Source organism: Montipora capricornis, chromosome 10, assembly GCF_036669925.1.
Source record: "Montipora capricornis isolate CH-2021 chromosome 10, ASM3666992v2, whole genome shotgun sequence".
In the NCBI taxonomy this organism is placed as follows: domain Eukaryota; kingdom Metazoa; phylum Cnidaria; class Anthozoa; order Scleractinia; family Acroporidae; genus Montipora; species Montipora capricornis.
The window spans coordinates 31,274,978-31,294,977 of NC_090892.1; the positions used below are offsets into that span (position 1 = coordinate 31,274,978).

Consider the following 20,000-nt stretch of genomic DNA (forward strand, 5'->3'; position numbering starts at 1 on the left):
ATTGGATCATGCTCCGAGAACACCTTTTTCGTCATCCTTTGAAACTCGTCTGCAGGGCAACGTAGAAGTTCATTGTTAAGTTTGAAGGTTTTTAAACCTTATTTCAAAGTTCATGGTCGAAATGTCGAAAGGAGAACAAGTGCTAAAACTTGAGCCATCTTCAGAGTTGCGATTTCGGGGTATTTAGTCCATGTTCGCAGTTAATGCAAATTGAACTTCTTTAGTCTGTCTGTCCTTATCGACAAGCTGGTTCACTGTTAAATTCAGCTTAATATTACTATTAACTTTAACTTCATTGTAATTTTAAGTTGAATGTAAGTAATTTAACAGGGTAACTCACGGTTTATTTTAGGATCGTTCACAAAGGTTGTGACTGCGAATCTCAAACTTACGAACCCAACAGAGAAGAACGTCTGCTTCAAAGTGAAAACTACAGCTCCAAAAAGGTATTGCGTTCGCCCAAATAGTGGATTTGTGGAGGCTCACGGGGTAGTAGAAGTGGCCGGTAAGTCGAAAAAGTAATTTTTACCTCCTTTCTCACCAACTACTGTATGACTCGATACATATAACATGTGTGATGTCTGTTTACCAACATTTCGTTTTGTTATTTAATTAAATCTGCCAACTAAGCGAACGAAAGAACCCTTTGTTTCCACAACTATAAATAAGGCACTAACAGGTGACTTAAATGATGTTTGGGTGCAAGTCGTGTTTTTTTCTCGTATATCAATGTACACTTTTGATATGCTAAGTTGCAATTTGTAGCAGTGTGACCCAGTGGCTCCCTCCCACGTAGACACAAACCATGTACCATGCTCCTTGACTAACATATTGCTTGGAAGTATTGACCCATCAAAACAAGGGGATACCTTTCCTTTGTTACATGTTTGAGCCTGCATCCACCAGGTATTAACCCATTGACTCCTAAACCAGCCCCTATTGACGAGTAAAATCTTCTGGCATTAGACAGAGTAAAAGCCAGAGATGTAGCCAGGTTTTCAAATTTGGGGGTCTTCTGGACCCCTTCTCGAAAAATTTGGGAGTCCATTGCAAAATTTTGGGGGTCCAGCTGATTAATATTCAAGAATTAATATTCGATATGTCGTCTCTTAATTGCTGCTGCAGTACCCTTTCAAATTTCTCAATTGCACAAAAATGAAGTCTTATCCCTCTCCTCGAATATGTCCTTAAAATAAAATGATCAATTTCTTTGAAACTGTTGTGCCCGTTGATTCATCAATCAAAATGGATGGGCTGTCAAAGCTCCATCAATCACATCTGAAAAAATCTTGTACACTGTAGGAACTGTTGGCTCCAGTTGATAAATGATCTAGATCTCCACAGCCAAAAAAAACCAGAACTGAATCTCAGTTTTCTGTAAAAGAGCATCATTTATTTTAACAACACAAGGTGTAATTTAGGAACAAAAGACTAAACAAAATATAGGTGATACACAGTTCATTGTTGGCCCATGACTTTGCCATGGCCATTGCTAATAATGAAGCAATTGAATACATGCAAGTTTCACATAAAACATGTTATTTTTAACACTAACTCTGAAAAAGGGGCTTAATTTGCAAAACAGACAAGTTACGTGCGAAACGAGAACCGAGACAATGACACGTGCATGCCCGGAATTAATATCAATAGGGTCACACAAAACAAAAATTTAACATACTTTGCCGCTGGATTCTCTGTCATTTCGCTCACTAAAAACAAACCAATGCTTTAAATTCACTTGGAAAGCATGCAGCAAACTGAACTTCGACTGAAATGTTAAATTAATCACTGGCACATCGAAAGTGTTGCCGATTGTCTCGCCCAAAAATTAGCTCAGATAATGTCATGCAACACGTGGAACAAATCTCCTCAAGCTTGTACATAAGCGTTGACAAAATGAAACATTCAACTACAAAAATCCGAAAATAGCAGCTTACCTTGAAATTTAAAGAACTCGATCATTTCTTCGTAGTGACAATTGGAAATGTTCAGTTTTGTTTTGAAATATGTGGTGTGTATCTTTTTCCTGACATTTGTAATTTGCGTTAACATTCAGTTTTTTTTGCGTCCAATTGGACCCTTGATTTTATATTCTGTGTGTCCAAAAGAAAAACGATTGTGTCCCAGGGCGCAATGACGCACTCTGGATACATCTCTGAAAAGCCATTGAGTCTCACTCCTAGCTAGGAGTCGATAGGTTGTAAATAAAAATTCCCATTTTTACAACTGGATTCACTATAATGGGATTGCATTTTCAACAGAGTTCCCAACTGAGTTACTAGAATGGGGTCGCAAATTGTCAGGATTTTGGGACTAAGAAAGTTCTGGCTAGTGGGATTAAAAATGGAAAGATTTTCGGTAGAAAAAGAAGTTATCATCGACTGTAGCACTGTTGATTTAATATTTACTAGTCCCATTACATTCCGTTTTTAAATTACAATTGATCATTAAGAAATTGCATAAACAGAAAGTGACTAAGCTAAGGTTGCAAAAATTACATTAAATTTTACCCAAAAGTGACTATGATGGGGTCTATAATTGGCAATAAAATACATGTAGACTGTAAAGTGGTAGGGGTTCTGATAGGCCAGTGGCACATATCCAGGGAAAATTGACCCAAGTACAGTACAGCCCAAAAATAATGCACATGCAAGAAGTGGTGCAAAAAGCTCTTGTGCCACAAGAACATGCAAGCAGAGATGTACATGTATCCAGAGTTTGTCATTGCGTCCTAGAATGCACTTGAATTCCACATATCTACAAAACAGCTATATTTAAAAGTGTTCGTTCTTGCATACATTACTGCTTGAAACTACTCGAAACTATTTAGGTTTAGAGTCTTTCTTTCCATCTGCTATCACTGGCTGGAATTCTCTGGACCTAGATGTTTGAAACTCTGTATCTCTTCCCACTTTTAAAGCTAAATTAAGGTCAACTCTCTTTCCCCATATTTATAATAAGTTATTTGATTTTTCTTTTTCAAGGCGTGCATCTATTGATCACACCCGCCTTAGACTTGGTTTCTCTTGTCTAAGAGAATATTTGTTTAAAATTAACCGTTGTGCATTGCCTATTTGCGAGTGCGGTCTTGAATCAGAATCGGTGAAACACTTCTTTTTGGTTTGCCCCAGGTATGCCGCCTCTGCTGCTAGTATTCTCGGTGAAACGTGGTCATCGAGCAGCGATTCTAGGAAAATTAATTGTTTATTGTTAGGCGTTAAATCTGTAAATTATGATATCAACTGTGCTTTATTTCGTGAAGTCCAGAGTTTTATAATCAATACTAATCGCTTTTCGATTGCCACTGTTTGACTGTTGAATTAATATATTTCTAGTCATGTAACTTTTAATTAGTACAAATTGCTTTTCGTTGGCCACTGTCTATTTGTTAAATTAATATATCTTCAGTGATGTCAATTTTTTTGTTGTAATCTTGTGTGTCTGTGTGTTTTGAGTGTAAGCCTGATTACTGTATTATTGTGAGCACCCTTGATAAGCCAAGGTGCTTTGGGGGCAAACAATGGTTAATACATGTATGTTTAAATTAAAAAAAAAAAAAATAAACTATTTGTGCATTTGCTGCGGTTTTGACGAGGTGAAGCCGGAGATTCAATCTTCAGTTTGATGGAGGTAAAACCTTGTCTACGGTAACCGAAAGCCGAGGTTTCACCTAGATTTTTTCCAGTTGATTTACGCCGTGGTTAAGAGAGGACGTGGTATGCTTTTATTTGGAGCAGATGCTATCAAAGAAATCTGCATATTCTTGTGGATCAATCGCAGCGATAATTAGTTATTTGCCGTATTTACAATCTGTGATGTTTGGCGCATTTGATTATAATAAAGTCTCTTTAATAAAAGCATTTATCGTTTTTTCTTTTTCCCGAAACAAAAGATTTCTGCAAATTGCTCATCTGTTCAATACAGATGTTAAAAAATCAGCAGAAATTCTATGAAAAATTTACACGTATTTGGGAAATCTCATATGAATGGTGACGCCGCTCATTTAGGGGTTGGCTTTGAAAGATATGTGAAAGGCATTTAGATCTCATAGACTGAAAGATGGAAGAAAACTATTAACTTTACAAGTAATTGTCAGTCATTCAGGTTGCGTGGCTCTCCATTTGTTACAAACTTGTTGCATGTAAGCAGTTCGCATCAAACAACATATTTCATGAGCTATTGCTCTCGCTTGCATGACAGAAGCATGCAGCTTAGATTATTTTACATTTTAACTCGCCAAATTGGCAGAGGCTTGAACTCATCTATCGTGTGGTTGTTGAAGCATTAATTTAAGTTAATCTTAATAATTCAGAGGAATGAATATTTCTGAATTTCAAGCTCAACTGCTGAATGACCTGCCACTTAATATTTTGAATCAGAAATGATCGTAATTAAGGCGCGACAAGGAGTTGCTTAACAAACTTTGGAAATACAGTTACGGTTCTTCGTTGGTATAATCTTTGAGTCATTAATAAGGCTTAGTCCAAAGTTAGAGCTTTTCAACAACTATCCTGAAACATTTTCTATTTAGACATGACACAAAATTTGAAGTGCTTTTGATTTTAAGTATATTTCATGTCAGACTGCACTAGCAGCGACGTGGGAGAACTTTTCATCATGATAGTGGAAAACTTGCAGTACCGCTCAAAACTAGCGTATTTACCCGTGTATAAGTCGACCCCATCATTTTTGATCGCAAAAAAAGCAATTTCTTAATTTATTTGTTAAATGTTCATTGGACACTAATCTTGTGTTCTTCGATTTCTGGAAATGTGGATACACAAAAAAATCAGGGCCTCAATCGCTTAATAGTTTTGTGGTTCAGCAGTTGTTGTATATGTGGGCATTTTGTCCTTGAGTTTCGAAAAAGTTCTCAGAAAATCGAACATGTAAACCTCAAACTAACCTGTTTCGTTGTTCAAGGATAAAGGGCTTTAGAGGATGAGCACAACGTCACAAAAGCTGGAGTCAATCTTTGAAAATAACTTGCGAACAATGCGAAAATGTGCAAGGTTTAATTGGTCCTTGACTTATAATTTCTCACATGACAAACAAAACAAAACTCATAAACCAAACAAGACAAAGTTTGTAAAAGCATTTAAATCAGCCAGGTTTGTATAAAGAATGAAAAACAATCATTACCAACCAGCATTTTCAGGCAACACGAGTAACGATGCTTGCACACAAACACGAGGTATTGTGCTAGGTATTGTGCTAAGTCGTTGAACGATCGCGTTCTAATTGAAGAAACAGAAGTACTTTTTAGAGCTTAATTCTGCACGAAAATTTCCAGTGTCTATTTTTTGATATTTGTGCTTGTGAGTATCTTCAACATTTAGAGTTGGACAAATCCTTTTTCATTTCAACTGGAATTGCTTGCATTCATTTTGAAGTCTTTTGTCGGCTTTTGTCCACTGCGTTCGTTATGCCCAAGACAACATTATTATGTTAATTTTGAATGAATTACCTAGCTGGAACTTGGCTCAAAATCTTTGACCCATGTATAAGTCGAGGGTGGTTTTTGGAGCTTCTTTTGAGGCCATAAAAGGTCGACTTATACACGGGTAAATACGGTATTAGTGCATTTGCATTGGGTGATACCTCGTCTTTGCCGATAGTGTTTACCGCGAAATCACCAAGGTTGGACGAAAACCGCAACCGAGGCAAAGACGAAAGCGACCGAACGCAGCGGCCGACTTAATTGTGGTAATGTGCCGCAAGGAAACAATGGTACTTTGCAAGGCATTGTTTAATGTTATCACACCTACACACTGTAGCTCCCCAAGGTAAAGAATGAATATCCAAACTGTTTTTTACAGCACCGATGCAACACAACTGAAACACAACAACACAACCCCCTGTCATGAAAGCCTGTTATGTTCATCTCATTTTGCCATGACAGCTGAAAACAGAGAATGTTGATAACCTTTCATCATGCCTAATTCTTACATCTTTATGTTTAATAATTCGTACGCTTTTCGCTATCATGATGAACGGTTCTCCCAAAGGGGTAAAAAGGACATTTCTTTAAAAAAAAAGTGTGGTTTATTGCATAACTTAGCCGCCAGTGCAGTCCGACAGGAGATATACAATGTATTTAGAATCAAAAGCTCTTCAAATTTTGCATCCTGTCCAAATAGAAATGTTTACGGGATAGTTGTTGAAAAGCTCCAACTTTGAACTAAACCTTATTAATGATTCAAATATTATACCAGCGAAGAACCATAACTGTATTCTTCAAGTTTGTTAAGCAACTCCTGACCACTCCATGTCGCGGGGTGTCTACAAAATGAAGACCCAAGACCCAAGAACAACGACCCAAAACGTGCTGAAACGCATTGTTCGGCGCTAAAACAAAAAATCGATAGGGTCTTTGTTTTGTAGAAATGCCCCCCTCAAACTTCAAAACAAAGACCCTCGCTAAAGTGCTTTATATCACACTGAAACAAAATAGATAGGGTCTTCGTTTTGTAGAAATGCCCCCCTCAAACTACATGTAGAAAATGAAGACCCACGCTAAAAAGCTTTATTTTACGCTGAAACATTAAAATTGATAGGGTCTTCGTTTTGTAGAAATGCCCCCTTCAAACTACAAAACGAAGACCCTCGCTCGATGCTAAGCCAAATGAACTCAAGTGGCTTCATGCCAGCCTCAAACTACTGTTTATGTCACGCAAAAAGAAACGAATGCTTTTAGTTAAAGGGCTTTTCCATATTATACGAAGGCTCACAATAACAAAGAAAAGACAAATATTTTATTTCAGACATTGTTTTTATTCATCTTGAACAATAATACCAACTTTATTCATTCAATACAAATGAAAGGGAGAGATAGCAGAGGTTATCCCTATACGAGGGTATCCGCCCTGATGCTATTGATCAAGAGTCGATTTTGAGGAGGGAGGAAATCGGCGTACCCGGAGAAAAACTCTCTGAGTCAGATTGATATCGACTGAAACTCAGCCCACATACGACCTTCAGGCCAGGTTTTGAACATGGGTCGCAGAGGTGGGAGGCGCAGTTGATAACCACTAAGCAATCCTGATAGTGATAGTGACATTAACAAGCATTAGGTTCTCCTGATAGTGTTGCACATGGCACCTGTCATCTAACAGTTCTTCTTACCAACAGTATTCTATTCAAAAACGTTCGTATTCATGCTCAGTTGTGATAATGCATGGGGAAAAATATTGATCAGCGATCTGGGCCAAACTGGTATTTATCATAACAGTGACGTAAACGCCCGTGAACTTGTCGAGTTAGGTGAAAAAAAAATTGTTATTTTAGCGTATTCCAACTTTGCATATCATTATGAGTTTTACATTGGAAGAGCTTTTTTTTATCTTGCAGTGGAATTCAAAGATTTATTTTTAAAAATTTGTTTATTATGGAGAGTTCATTAAAACTGATAATGACGTTGAAATGGCAACAGAAATTTCGCTCAACAATTATTGTTGTGAAACGGATCAGTGTAGCGGCTAACATTTAAACGTGTGCCAGGGCTGGTAACTTAAGCCTGGTTTTCACTAGTGGCGCAAACACAAGCGCAAACACAAGCACAAGCATAAGTAGTTTATGCTATTGAAAACGAATGTTGACATAAGCATTAAATAACAACCACGGCATCTGCCATTTTGTTCAAATGCTCAGACGCGGAGAATCTGGAACGAGTGCTTTAATTGGTCAGACCCACAAGTGCAAGCATAAGAGCAAGCACAAGGAAAAGGAAAAATTTTGATCCTTGCGCTCAGGCTTGTGCTTATGCTTGCGTCAACTCTGTTTCCACGGTGAAACAAGGGCTCTTATGCTTGCGCTTGCTTCGCTATTGAAAACCAGGCTTTACATTTTTCGGTAACCGAACGCAAAGCGCAGTAGGTCTGTGGAACACAAGGCGATGTCATCTTCGTCAAGTCAAGTAATTTTGATTATGTACTATTTCTGAGCGCACATTTTCAGAAAAAATCTTTTGAAAAATTTGTTGCTTGGTACAATACAAGCAAACCATGTAACAAGGCTTTGCTCGATCTTTACTCTCACACTCGAATTTCCCGCGAAGCGCATGTTTCCTTACCTGGAACGCCAGATATCCCTTATGTCATTAGCTAGCGGCTTTTCGTGTCGACACCTCTTTCTGAAGTTGTGTGACATTTTGAGTTCGTCTTTCTGGGAAATTCCTCCCCTTTGAACAAAATTATAGGGTATATGTGCAATTGACTGATTTCCGAGAAATTTGGCCAGATTGAAATAAAGCGCTTTTAGCAAGGACCTTCATTTTGTAGTTTTGAGTGGGGCATTTCTACAAAAATTTTATATAACCTCATGGACCCCAAGAATGGAACGTCATTTGGATAAACAAGATGGCCAGTGAAAAATAAATATCTGGAATCTTTAACCCATTGACTCCCAGGGGTTCCCCATTGACGAGTAAAATCGCCTGGCGTTAGACAGAGTAAAATAAAATACTAAGTCTGGCCGGTTTCGTCCGGTTTGGACGTCAAAGGTTTAAGGTGACGAGTAATGGTCTTCGACGACAATTTCATTTTTCGCCATTGGATATCAAGTGAGCTTTGTTTCTGAAATTTATTTAATTTCATATGCTTTGTGACACGTGTTTGCACGCACACAATTGAAATAGGAAGGGTTTTTTGCCTCTAATAGTAAATATGTTGTTTGATTCGCTGGAAAATATTTTGTGAGATTTCCTGCCTTTATGAATTTAACATGTGTACTTTTCGAGCTCAACAAATTTGCATCCGTGGGTTGAAATGTGATACGGGAAGATTTTTGTGGTAGTGCACTGTAATAGCAAAATTGAACGTAGCAAAAACCTGCCAAAGTGTTTTTTGCTGATGGTAACTTTTTATATTTGCAGTTGATGGAAAAATATCTTATTATGGATTGACCGTCCTGAAAACTCCATTCTGCTCTTCCTAACAACTGTGTATCAATATTATTTACTTTTGCATCAACATTTGTTTTGCGTAAAGCAAGCTAACAAACTCTGTACCTTTCTTAGTTCGCATTTTTGAGTGTTAAAATAGAATTTTTGGTCCTATCCTTCTGTTATGAAGTGGTGTGTTTCTTAGGTTACCCATCCAGATACTAACCCGGCCAGAAAGGGCTTAGCTTCAGTGAACTTTTGTATTATAAAGCTGTTAGACGCTCAGAGTGCACGCTTAAACTTGTGGTGAAAAGAAGTTGTGAGGGAACTTGAAAATGATCAACATGTCAGCCCAGAAGCCCATGTTTCTTGATTCCCTTATATTTTCTTCAGTCCTTCTGAGTTTAGTACTTTGCTAGCAACCACACGTCTTCTCAGGGGGCTATTTACTTAAGACTTCTACCATGGCAGTACAATGATATACAATACCCAAACAATATTGTGTACTATTAGAGCTACATATTCTGCAAAGACAACTTGAATCTCCTGGAAGACAAAACGCAGCTCAGTTGGCAATATGTGACCGTCCAGGGGAAAACCAACAAAAAGGTGATGACACGGCCACGCTATTTTAGCACGCTAGACAAAAGAAATTTTCTTTAACACGGGAGTGCAGTGTCGTAATGCACGCCTCATTAAAATTTTCTTGTGTCTGATACTACAAGTTGTAAACAAAAGAGCGTGTTATACCAAACAAAAGAGCATGTCAGCAAAAGTAAAATAGAGCACCGCGTAAAAAGACACGGAGTGAGTGAAATTGCATGACAGCTGTGCCAAAACGCTCGCTAAAAACCAAGTATAACACCCTACTTCCAAAGCCGAGTGAGGGCCGACTTACCTGCGGAAATAGCTGCAAAATCCCGCAGAATACAGTATTGTGCAAAAGTAATGCAAACGTATTTCGCCGAAATTTGCGGCTTTTCCTGGCTTTTCGACGAAAAATTATCGAATTTTCGATGGAAGCGAATTTTCAACGAAAAGTCATGATAATTCTCAAGGCCTATTGTTTCCAACTACGCGAAATTTCGAACAAAAATTCCCTTGGAACGAAAATTGACTTTGAATTTTCGCGCGAAAAATCGCTCTGTTCGATAAACGACCTCAAAAAATTGAGCGAAATTTTGCTCCTTATTTTCTCTTCTCGAACTTTCCCCTCGTATTTTCTGCACAAAAATTTGCCAAGTTCGAATTTGTCGCGATGATTCTTTTCTGCCTTCATTTCACAATGTGTAAGTTCTACGACAAACTCTTGTTTGTGAAGCAATCGCAGTTTTTGTTGTGTGAGGCAATCATTTCTTTTTCGTTGGAAGTAGCCGATTAAACTGTCGGATCATTGAATCTATTTTCGATACGACTTTATTTACGCTAACCCTAACGCGTTTATTTACGCGTACATACGCTTCTTCAGCGATGTTGTTGATGGCGGCCGCCGATTCATGTCACAAAAATTCGCTGCTTCGAATTTTGTTATCTCGAATTTTCGTTTGGTTACCTCGAAAATTCGTTACTTCGAATTTCGCTATCTCGAATTTTCGAGAAAGATCGTGAATTTTTGGCTTCAAACCCTACGAAAAATCGATCGAAAATTTGATGACTTTTCTTGGAAAATTCGCGAGAACAAAGGACGAATTTCGACGAATTTCGTTGCATTACTTTTGCAATTTTATGGTGCCTGTAACATGCAACACGCCACGCTAAAACAAAAGGTTTGGAGTGTCTCAGTGTGCACAACAAAAGCCACCGTGACATCTATTGTGTTACTCATTAAATATGCGCATATGCCGCGTTGTATGTCACGCTCAGCGTGCCGTGTCATGCACGCGTGCCCGTGTCATCACCTTTTTTGTTGGTTTCCCTGTGGGTGGTCACATAATGGAAGAAAGCGGTGTGTTACTGCACTACCACACGTACGCAATGCGTGCCTATTTTTTCTCAAGCTGACAGGAATTTTTTTTTCTGACAAATGATTACTAGGCTGGTAGCCAGGTTTTTAATCTCAGAAAAAGATCTGTTTCGTCGTATAAACGTGGGAGCCAAAGGGCCTCTGCTAGCACGACTTCTGGGTGGCCCTTAAATGGTCTTAATGACCCCCGACTTGAAAAAATTGCCTGGAACGCTGCAGTTCAATACCACCCAACTCAGTCCCTTCTGTTTTTGAGTAACACATACCACAGGCAACCCAGTGTACGCTGATGGAGCATCTAGTTTAGCTTTCGAAGAAGAGATACATACAATGAACCTGTGCCCAGTTCACCTTTTTGACCAACATCACATGGTTTTACAATAAGAGTATCTAAAAGCTCAGCAAAGCGTTCCAAGTCATTTGCATTCCCTACACGTACTCCACGGAACTTGTCTGATTCTTCCAATCTGTTGGAGGTGTTGAGAAAAGGTGTTAGAAAATTATGTACTGAGCCGTTGAAAAATTTTTTTTTTTTGGAAAAACCGGTTGGGAAAGTTCATGCAAGCCATTCTAGGTGTTGAGAGTAAACAATCATTTATACTTTCCATCATAGAACATTAAACGTCGAGTAAGTAACTCTTTGTCTTTACAATTGTAGCTACAATTTGATACTGTCGAAGTCACTTTTGTTGATCGATAGAGTTATGTTAAATGAAACAAATAATCATAACGTGACATGTCATTTTCCAGCGATGCCATCGATCTGTTTGCAACAATGTCACACCATGTTTATTTGCTATTTCACAGAGACGAATTAGCGGATTTCTTTACTCCCTCCATCCCAAATCATAAAAATGATCATTCTGTGAACTGAAACGAAGTCATCAATATCTTTCGTTTGCTCGAAGTCAAATTTGCAGTATCCGAAGCGTGAACTGTATAATTTATTGTTATTCAGAAATTTGCATGTGCTTTAAGTCTGCAGAACAAAACCTCAAAAAGTAAACTCATGTACTGATCCTCACCACATTACGTTTTTGTATTTATTTGTGATGTGATGTCACACTATCGTCACCTCAAAATTTGCATCCGCTCCCGTTGTGTTCTTAATTTGAAGTACTGGTCATGCGTGACATAAACTGACGCGTCTTGACATAAGTTGAGCATTGACTCTTGTCACCTCTGAGATACTCAGAGTATTCTTTTTTTTATGTGCTAATTAGACTCACTAGTCTCTCTCTCAAGCAACATTTCTTTTGTATTTTGTACATGCAAATGAGGCTAGTGAGTCTAATTAGCACATAACAAAAGAATATTTTTTTGGCCGCCATTTATGCATTCGGTCTATAGATAGCAAGTTATGGATGCCGCTAACATATGAGACCATTTCTTTCAGAGGGAGTAACCTCACTGGTATGGGGTCACAAATAATACTAAAAGCCTTCAGTAAATAAAAGTTAAGCATTTTCTTCCACCGATCCCTTCGCCCGGAATTCAACACTGATCTCTCCACCACATGCATGAAAATACCACGCTATTCGGGAGAACTAACAAGGCAAATGGCTGACTGTTTAGTTGCCCTTGATTATTTGCATGGCTCTCGTTTTACTTTAGCGACATGCTTTTCTCTGATCGATGGCTTCCATACATCTTTATACAAACATGACATACACACACAGCTGACAAGTACAAGTACTTCCTTTAAGTACAAACCAGGTGACGTCCATGTTGTTTTCTGATAGCGGTGAACAACATGACTCGGTCCGTTCCTTGTGCTTTATTTTCACTCAAATTTGATTGTTTTTATTTCAACTTTGGGGTTTAACAATGAAGGCAAGTGTTGTCAGTCCCAAGAATTTAGGAAATCAATTAAAGATAAGCTTTTAAAAGGTGTTTTAAGAGTTGAGTAACTTCTTTAGGTAGCTGCAAATGCACAGCATTAGATTTCTGCAATGTTGCAAAAAAACAAAGAACCTTGTTTTGCCAGAGCACTTTTTTCAAGAAAGGAAATCAAGTTTAAATCTAAACCTTGGATATCCTCTGGCCATCAATATTAAGAATATGTTTTATAAACTATATACTAGAAACTGTACAAATTGAGTCATTCAATTTGTATGTATAGTGAGAAGATTTACTATGATGCCTATTTTACTTATAATAATAATTCTAATATGGAAAAGATTTGGAAACTAAGGTGTAAAGGAAATTGTAGCCTTAAAACTATCTGCTAATATCTCCCCCTCTAAAATTCTTACTTCTATATAGCTTGCAAATGTTGGTAAGACTTAAGTCAAGCTTTCCTGACTGTTGATGTTAATTTTTCAACCTTATCTCAGCCATCTTTCTCAACCGTACATCTCTTCAGGAAGTACACAGGGTTGTCACTAGAAAATTTATTCGGTGTATGATCTGAACTGAGTAGGCGGCTGAAGCACGTAAATTATGCTTGTGTAGCAAGCATGGCATGTTTCAACATCATTGACTATCATAATCAGGGTCTGTGTCATCGTGGCAGGGAACATCAACAGTTACATGTAGGTTCAACACAGTAGTAGAATTTTCACCTCTATGGCACACGCAAAGATACTAAGATATGGGCGAAAATAATTTCCGCGCATGCGAAGAAGTGCAGCAGGATGGAGGTTTCCGTCGCTGAGGGGAGGTGGGTGGGACAAGGGTGCTCTGTAGCGACCTCTTGGGGCATGAACGCATAACAGGGCGATTACAAGTGTGGAGGTCGAATAAATACTCTGCTCAATACCCATGGGTATTACGATGGTCTCTAGAGAAAACGCGTGCTAATTTACGTATCGCGCGTGGCCAATTCGGCGCAATCATATCAATGAAAATAGTAGTAGAATTTTCATTGTAATGCTGCACCTCTATGGCACACGCAAAGATACTAAGATGTGGGCGAAAATAATTTCTTACTTAAGCACAAATTGCCGCAAATAACCCAACATATACTTCAAGAGACTCACATTCCTCCCAATCTCAGAAGCTCAATTTATTCAAAAAGGGGGAAGATAGATACAATGTTTCAAGGGAAAGCGAGGGAAAGTCCTTCGAGATTATTACGAGCTCGAAACTCGGCCCCCAACGATTCTGCAGGGGAAATATTATCCCTCCCCTTAACAGAGCCCTGGGCAAGAAGAGAAGCCGGGAGCGACAACTCCATAACTTTGGGGACTTGAGAATAATATTGAGCCGTCTGCACGCTTTTCCATCCAACGTGTCTAGCCACTTGGTCATCTGAGGCACCAAGGAGGGATAGGGTTATGGAACAACCACTCCTAAAACTGTGCATAGTTTCGCCCTTGTGAAGTTTCAGAGTCGTGAGATGGAGGCGTAGGCGGTTAGCTACAGTAGAGCCAAGGAAAGGCTTTGTGGAGACACGGCCCTTTGGGTCAGTGGCACGGAACAAAAAGCCCTCCCGAAGTTTGATATTCATGAGGTCAGCCAGCTTAACATATGTAGTGAGGTTTACGACTGGACAGACTATGCTGTCGTGAGGGCATTTCTTAACAGCAAAGATATTGGAGTCCTTTCCTCGAAGCGTTTTTCTGAACTTGTGGTGAAACAATAAGCCTTGTTTTCCAGGAAGCAGGAGAACCTCTTTAGTAAAAACACGGCCGAGGTCAGATGCTCTGTCACCGGAGTAGAAATCTAGGCAGAAGAAGGCCAGATCACGGCTCATGATGTACCTTTCCAGGGGGGATATGGATGGAAGAAATGTCTGCTTATGGAGGTAATAGCAGAGTTTAGAGAACTTGTCGAAGAAAAAAGGCACGGCTTGGCGAGGCGAGACTCTTGCTTTTGCTTGTTCCTCGGAGATAGAAGCGAGGTATTCCTTGACAGACGGATGAGCTGCTGGGTTACCAGGAGATAACCCTGACCACACGCCAGACCGGCCAAGAGAATTAAAAATAGAACGCAATTTCCCAATTGTGCTATCAACTGTACCAGCGGCCAATCTAGAGGGGCAGCTACATTTCCGCTTGGAATGAGGGCCAAAATTAGGACAGCTAGGCACGTGAATCTTGGTTTTCCCCTTAGAGTCCTTCCATACGAGAAATCTGATGAGGTCTTTTGGGGAAGCAGAGATGGGAGACTTAGGGGTAGGGAGAGAAGACAAAAAGGACTCCAGTTCCAAATGTAATTTACATTTCTGTCTTTCATATGGTTTGGCAGCTCTGGCAGATTGAAGACAGGAGATTCTGCGATCAATCGCAGGCAGATCAAGGGAAACCCTGGCAGTGCTAGACGGGACCGAAGGGGGAGCGGGTTGAAATCCACAATTTTGGCAAAAGTTAAAACCACAGTCGTTGGCGTAAGAGCAGTCAGGACACGAGGAGGCAGGCTTCCAAATGCGTGGAACATTCGCGGGAGACTAAAAAGAGGAAAAAATGCAAAAACAAATGGGCTTAAGCACTTTAATGAGGAATTACACAAATAATAAGAACAATATAAAACACCGAGGGTCAAAGCTCTGAATATAAGGAAAACGCATTCTCTTCTATGTTAAGAATTTAAACCGGGCAAATTCGGAATACCCATAAGTCCCATTGAAGTGGCCTAGATTCAACGCTGGTATTTGTCGGGAAAAGCAGAATGTTGTGATATCCTTTGGAACCCAGCTTGAGAGACTCAACACAGGACGAGACGAGAAGCGGCCACCGGTATTTTCTTGGACGAAGGTCTGGTACTACAATCGTGTAGGGGCAGCTTTGAGATGCGAGGAATCTAATCAGGGGGCCGACAAGCACGAACGGAGGAAACACATACGCACTGAGGGATGGAGACAGAGTCTGCGAGAAAACGTTGACACCGAGAGCCTGTGGTGAGGGTGACGGTGCAAAAAAAGGGAGTGCCATACCAGAAGAATCTTTCTGGATATTTGCGGATGTAGCCATAAGATCGATGGTGTGTGGGCCAAATGCTCGTTGTACAATGAGCCAAGACGCAGGGCTAAGCGTGCAGTCCCGATCTGAGGGAATGCGAGACGGAGAATCTGCCGGATTTTGTTGAGAAGGGACAAAGTGCAAAATGACTTGCAAATTAGCAGATAACGTTAAATGGAAGATTTCTTTAAGAGCGTTGTTAACGCGGGTGTTCCTAGAACCGTCCTTTCTCCAGCAAGCAACTAGGGCCGCGCTGTCAACGAAACAATCAACTCTAGCGTTTGAGATCAAACCAGCAACATTTTGCAGAACATAGAGAAGGGCCAATGCTTCCTTTACCACGATGGGTAGGTCACTTTCGGACAGATCCCAATGACCGTGTAATTCTTGCCGAGGTTGGTCGGGAAGTCGAAGGATGCCACCCCAACCAGAGTCCGAAGCATCAGAGAAGACATCCAACTGGAAATGTTTTTCGTCTTTCCAAGGCAAAAACCCAGACCAAGAATCAAGGAAACGCCAGTGCTCGAACTCCGCCTTTAATTCGCGGGAAACGGGAATAGCTCTTGGAGACTTAGATGCCCTTGACATCGCGAGGCAGGCCACACGAGAAAATAACCTGGCGGCAGGGACGACAAGTGTGAAGGAGTTGATCTTGCCCACAAATTTCTGCAGTGACTTCAAAGATACTGTCTTGTGGCTAAGTAGATCTTCCCTCAGTGAAGCGAATTTAATCTTCTTGTCGGGCGGCATCAAGAACGCAGTTTTAACAGAGTCTGTGATATACCCCAGAAAAATAGGCGATTGTGTAGGTACAAGAGTGGACTTTTTAAGACCAATGAAGTAGCCAAGATCGATGAGGATGTAACATGCGATATAAAGGGCTGCTTGAGCACGCTGAAAGTCAGACCACAAACAAGGAGGGGCATTACGGCGGACTTGAAGTTGCCCAAAATGGCGGTCGTCTATGTACTGGGAACAGGGTACGCCATGAGAACAAATATAACTAGTAGCAACCAGACCAACAGAATGATACAGGTACGCGCTAGCCTTCCAACCAAAGGGGAGGGTATTAAAAACGAAGAACCAGCCACTCCACTCAAGTCCAAAGTAGGTCCAACTTTCTGTTGAAAGACGAATATGGTCATAGCCACACTTATCGTCGCAAGTGGCTTGAAAATTACCCTTGTGAACGTATCGGGGAAGGTCAGTAATAAGATCCAAAGAAAAAGGGAGATCTTTGATCCACAGATTGAGGAATCTCTCGTCGTGGCACATGCGAGGCTTAGATGGCTCCACAGTGATCGGCATAACCAGGTGAGGGGGTGACACTTCTCCAACTTTCCCACAGACAGACAAGGATCCATTGGCGACCCGTTCCAAAATAGTGTTAGATATAAATTCAGAAAAGGCTTGGCAGCTTCTGTTGTCGGGGAAGAGAGCGCGAGGGGGTAAAGGGCTGCTATAAACTCGACCTTGAAAAGTACCCCTAAACTCAGTGAAAAACTCTTTTACATCTATACCAAACTCCAGGTAGCGAAGAAATGCTGAACGGTTGGGGGAATCTTGTAGGATCTCTGACCACATAGGAAGGCTGTGGTGGATGGAACCTGGGATGAAAAACGAGGGGTCACGAAAACGAAGAAGATCAGGAGAAGCGTGGAACTTTCCGGACGCCACCATCCGGGCAGACGGGAGTGGACCGGCCCAGCTGGCAGGCTCCCCTTTCCAGTTACACCAAATGGGTGTGGACCTAACAGATTCTTGAGCCCTCTTTAAATGAAGGTCAAATAATTTAGGAGACACCTAGAACGAGCAAGGCAAAAAGAAAAAGGGGAAGTAAACAACTACAAAAGCAAACAGGTATGGAAAAGGGGAGCCACCAACTAGGCCGATCCAGGGACCCCGTCACAGACAGAGTATCGGGTATTGTTTAGAAAACCCGTCCCAGATCGACCAAATTGATAGCAGAAGTGCCCTAAAGAGACGATCCCGGAGTAAAATAAAACACATCTCATGTCCAAGTACAAGTTAACATTTATTCAACAAATCATAGTGACAAAAGCAAACAAAAACGGCTTAGTTCCTTGGGCAAAATCTAGCAATATGGCCACGCCTGCGACAATTGAAGCATGTAGGCGGTGGACGCGGAGCATAGCTAAAATCAGAAGACCTCCGGGAGAAACCTGGACCAGGCGGACGCGGAGGCATACTGGGCCCCCATGAAGCGGAAGGGCGCAGGGACTTCTGGATAGCTTTCGCCCGTTCAACATCTTCTTTGTCTCCGACCAACTTTAATAAAATGCTTTGGAACTGCAGCTTGCCCAGGAGGGGAAGGCATTGGCGTAGAATCGTGCTGAGACGTTTAGTCCTGGCGTTTGCAGTGTCCCGTGCCAAATCTACCAGCGATTCTAATCCAGCAAGAGCTTTGTAGGGGTCGAACACCGGGGGAGGCTTAGCAAGCTCTTGTTGAAGTGACAAAAGGGCAGCCCCAACGGAATTGGACGCGGACGTTCTTTTTAATTCCATAAGCTGATTTTGGAGTTCTCTAATGGTCATCTCAGCCTGGCGAAAAGGTCAAAATAAAATTGAGGTCAGGAAACAAAGTAGCGCAAGGAGGAAAATATTTACCACAATTGAGCATACTGAGACAACAACAGTATCGGACAAAGGGGATAAAAATATCATGTTTACGCTCTAGTATTACACGCACATTACATGCGGAGATCAAGCGCCCTACACGCACCGACCCAACAAATGCGCGTAACCGATTACACGCGGCAGTACTAAGTGAAAAATTACACAACGTCGTTAAACTAAAACTCGTGAGGTGCGAAAAATGGAAACAAAATATTAACAGAGCATGTAGGGAAAACAACACCGTGTCAACTCTTACGCCTCTGACCGCAAAAACATTTTAGATAGAATCGACCGGTACGCTAAAACTGGCTTTCCGCCTTGCAGAGAAGGTTATATAATTTATTCATTTATTTACTCATCTACAAAATTCGAGGCAAAACGTGCCACCAAAGTATACCAAAAGGCGACACACGCCATGAAAAACAAACTTGGTTAGCGACACACGGTAAGGAAACAAATTTTAAGGTGACAGTTGCCGAGGAAAGAAACTTAGAAGGCGACACATGCCAAAAACTAGTTAAAACGGCGACAACACGCCATGAAAACAAAGTTGTAAGGCGACACACGCCGAGAAAACCAAACTTAGAAGGCGACACACGCCATGAAAACAAACTTAGAAGGCGACACACGCCAAAAACTAGTTCAAACGGCGACACACGCCATCAAGACTAAATTGAAGGCGACACACGCCATGAAAACAAAGTTGTAAGGCGACACACGCCATGAAAACGAACTTTATAGAAGGCGACACACGCTATGAAAACAAACTTAGAAGGCGACACACGCCAAAAACCTGTTCAAACGGCGACCCACGCCATCAAGACTAAATTGAAGGCGACACACGCCATGAAAACAAAGTTGTAAGGCGACACACGCCATGAAAACAAACTTAAAAGGCGACACACGCCAGGAAAACAAACTTGCAAGGCGACCCACGCCATGAAGCAAAGGCGACACATGCCACACATTTAAAAAGTGGACCACGAAGCGAGCAAAAAACAACCACAGTAAAGCGAGAGAAACCAGCTTACCTCTTCAGCGGGAGCAACCGGGTTATCGCCGGCAGCAGGAACTTCGGCTGCAGCTGCGGCTTCGGCAGCGGGAAGAGCAGCCACCAAAACATCTGGAGGAATAGGAACAGGAGCTTCGGCCATAAGGAAATTAGGCTCAGCGACAGAAACGTGGAAACGAAGGCAAAAAAGGGGGTGCTCTGTAGCGACCTCTCGGGGCATGAACGCATAACAGGGCGATTACAAGTGTGGAGGTCGAATAAATACTCTGCTCAATACCCATGGGTATTACGATGGTCTCTAGAGAAAACGCGTGCTAATTTACGTATCGCGCGTGGCCAATTCGGCGCAATCATATCAATGAAAATAGCACTTGTATTTCCACCTCTGATTCACTGGAAGCAGATTGAAAATTGGTAAGTAGTGAGTCTGTTTTCAGGCTAGCATCGGCTATTTCAGTGGTGTCACTTTGTATCTGTGATGACACTAAAGATTCACTGGCAGATGGTTTGTGAGTGTCTTCATTTGCTTGCTTCCGTGCTCATTAAAAGCAGGTAGAGTCAAGGGATTGAATATTGAAAAGGCATTGACAATTGGGAGATCACCAT

General features: G+C 41.0%; 1 protein-coding gene across 1 annotated transcript in view; it reads left to right on the plus strand.

Annotated features, from left to right (window-relative positions):
• LOC138019974 (vesicle-associated membrane protein-associated protein B-like) overlaps positions 1-20,000 on the plus strand; it is an 81,595-nt gene that overhangs the window by 10 nt on the left and 61,585 nt on the right. Inside the window, exons 1-2 of the mRNA XM_068866962.1 lie at positions 1-179; positions 353-505. The exon at positions 1-179 is cut by the window's left edge and continues 10 nt beyond it. Of these exons, the coding sequence (XP_068723063.1) occupies positions 113-179; positions 353-505 (220 nt within the window). The 5' untranslated portion in view covers positions 1-112. The remainder of the gene's footprint in view (positions 180-352; positions 506-20,000) is intronic.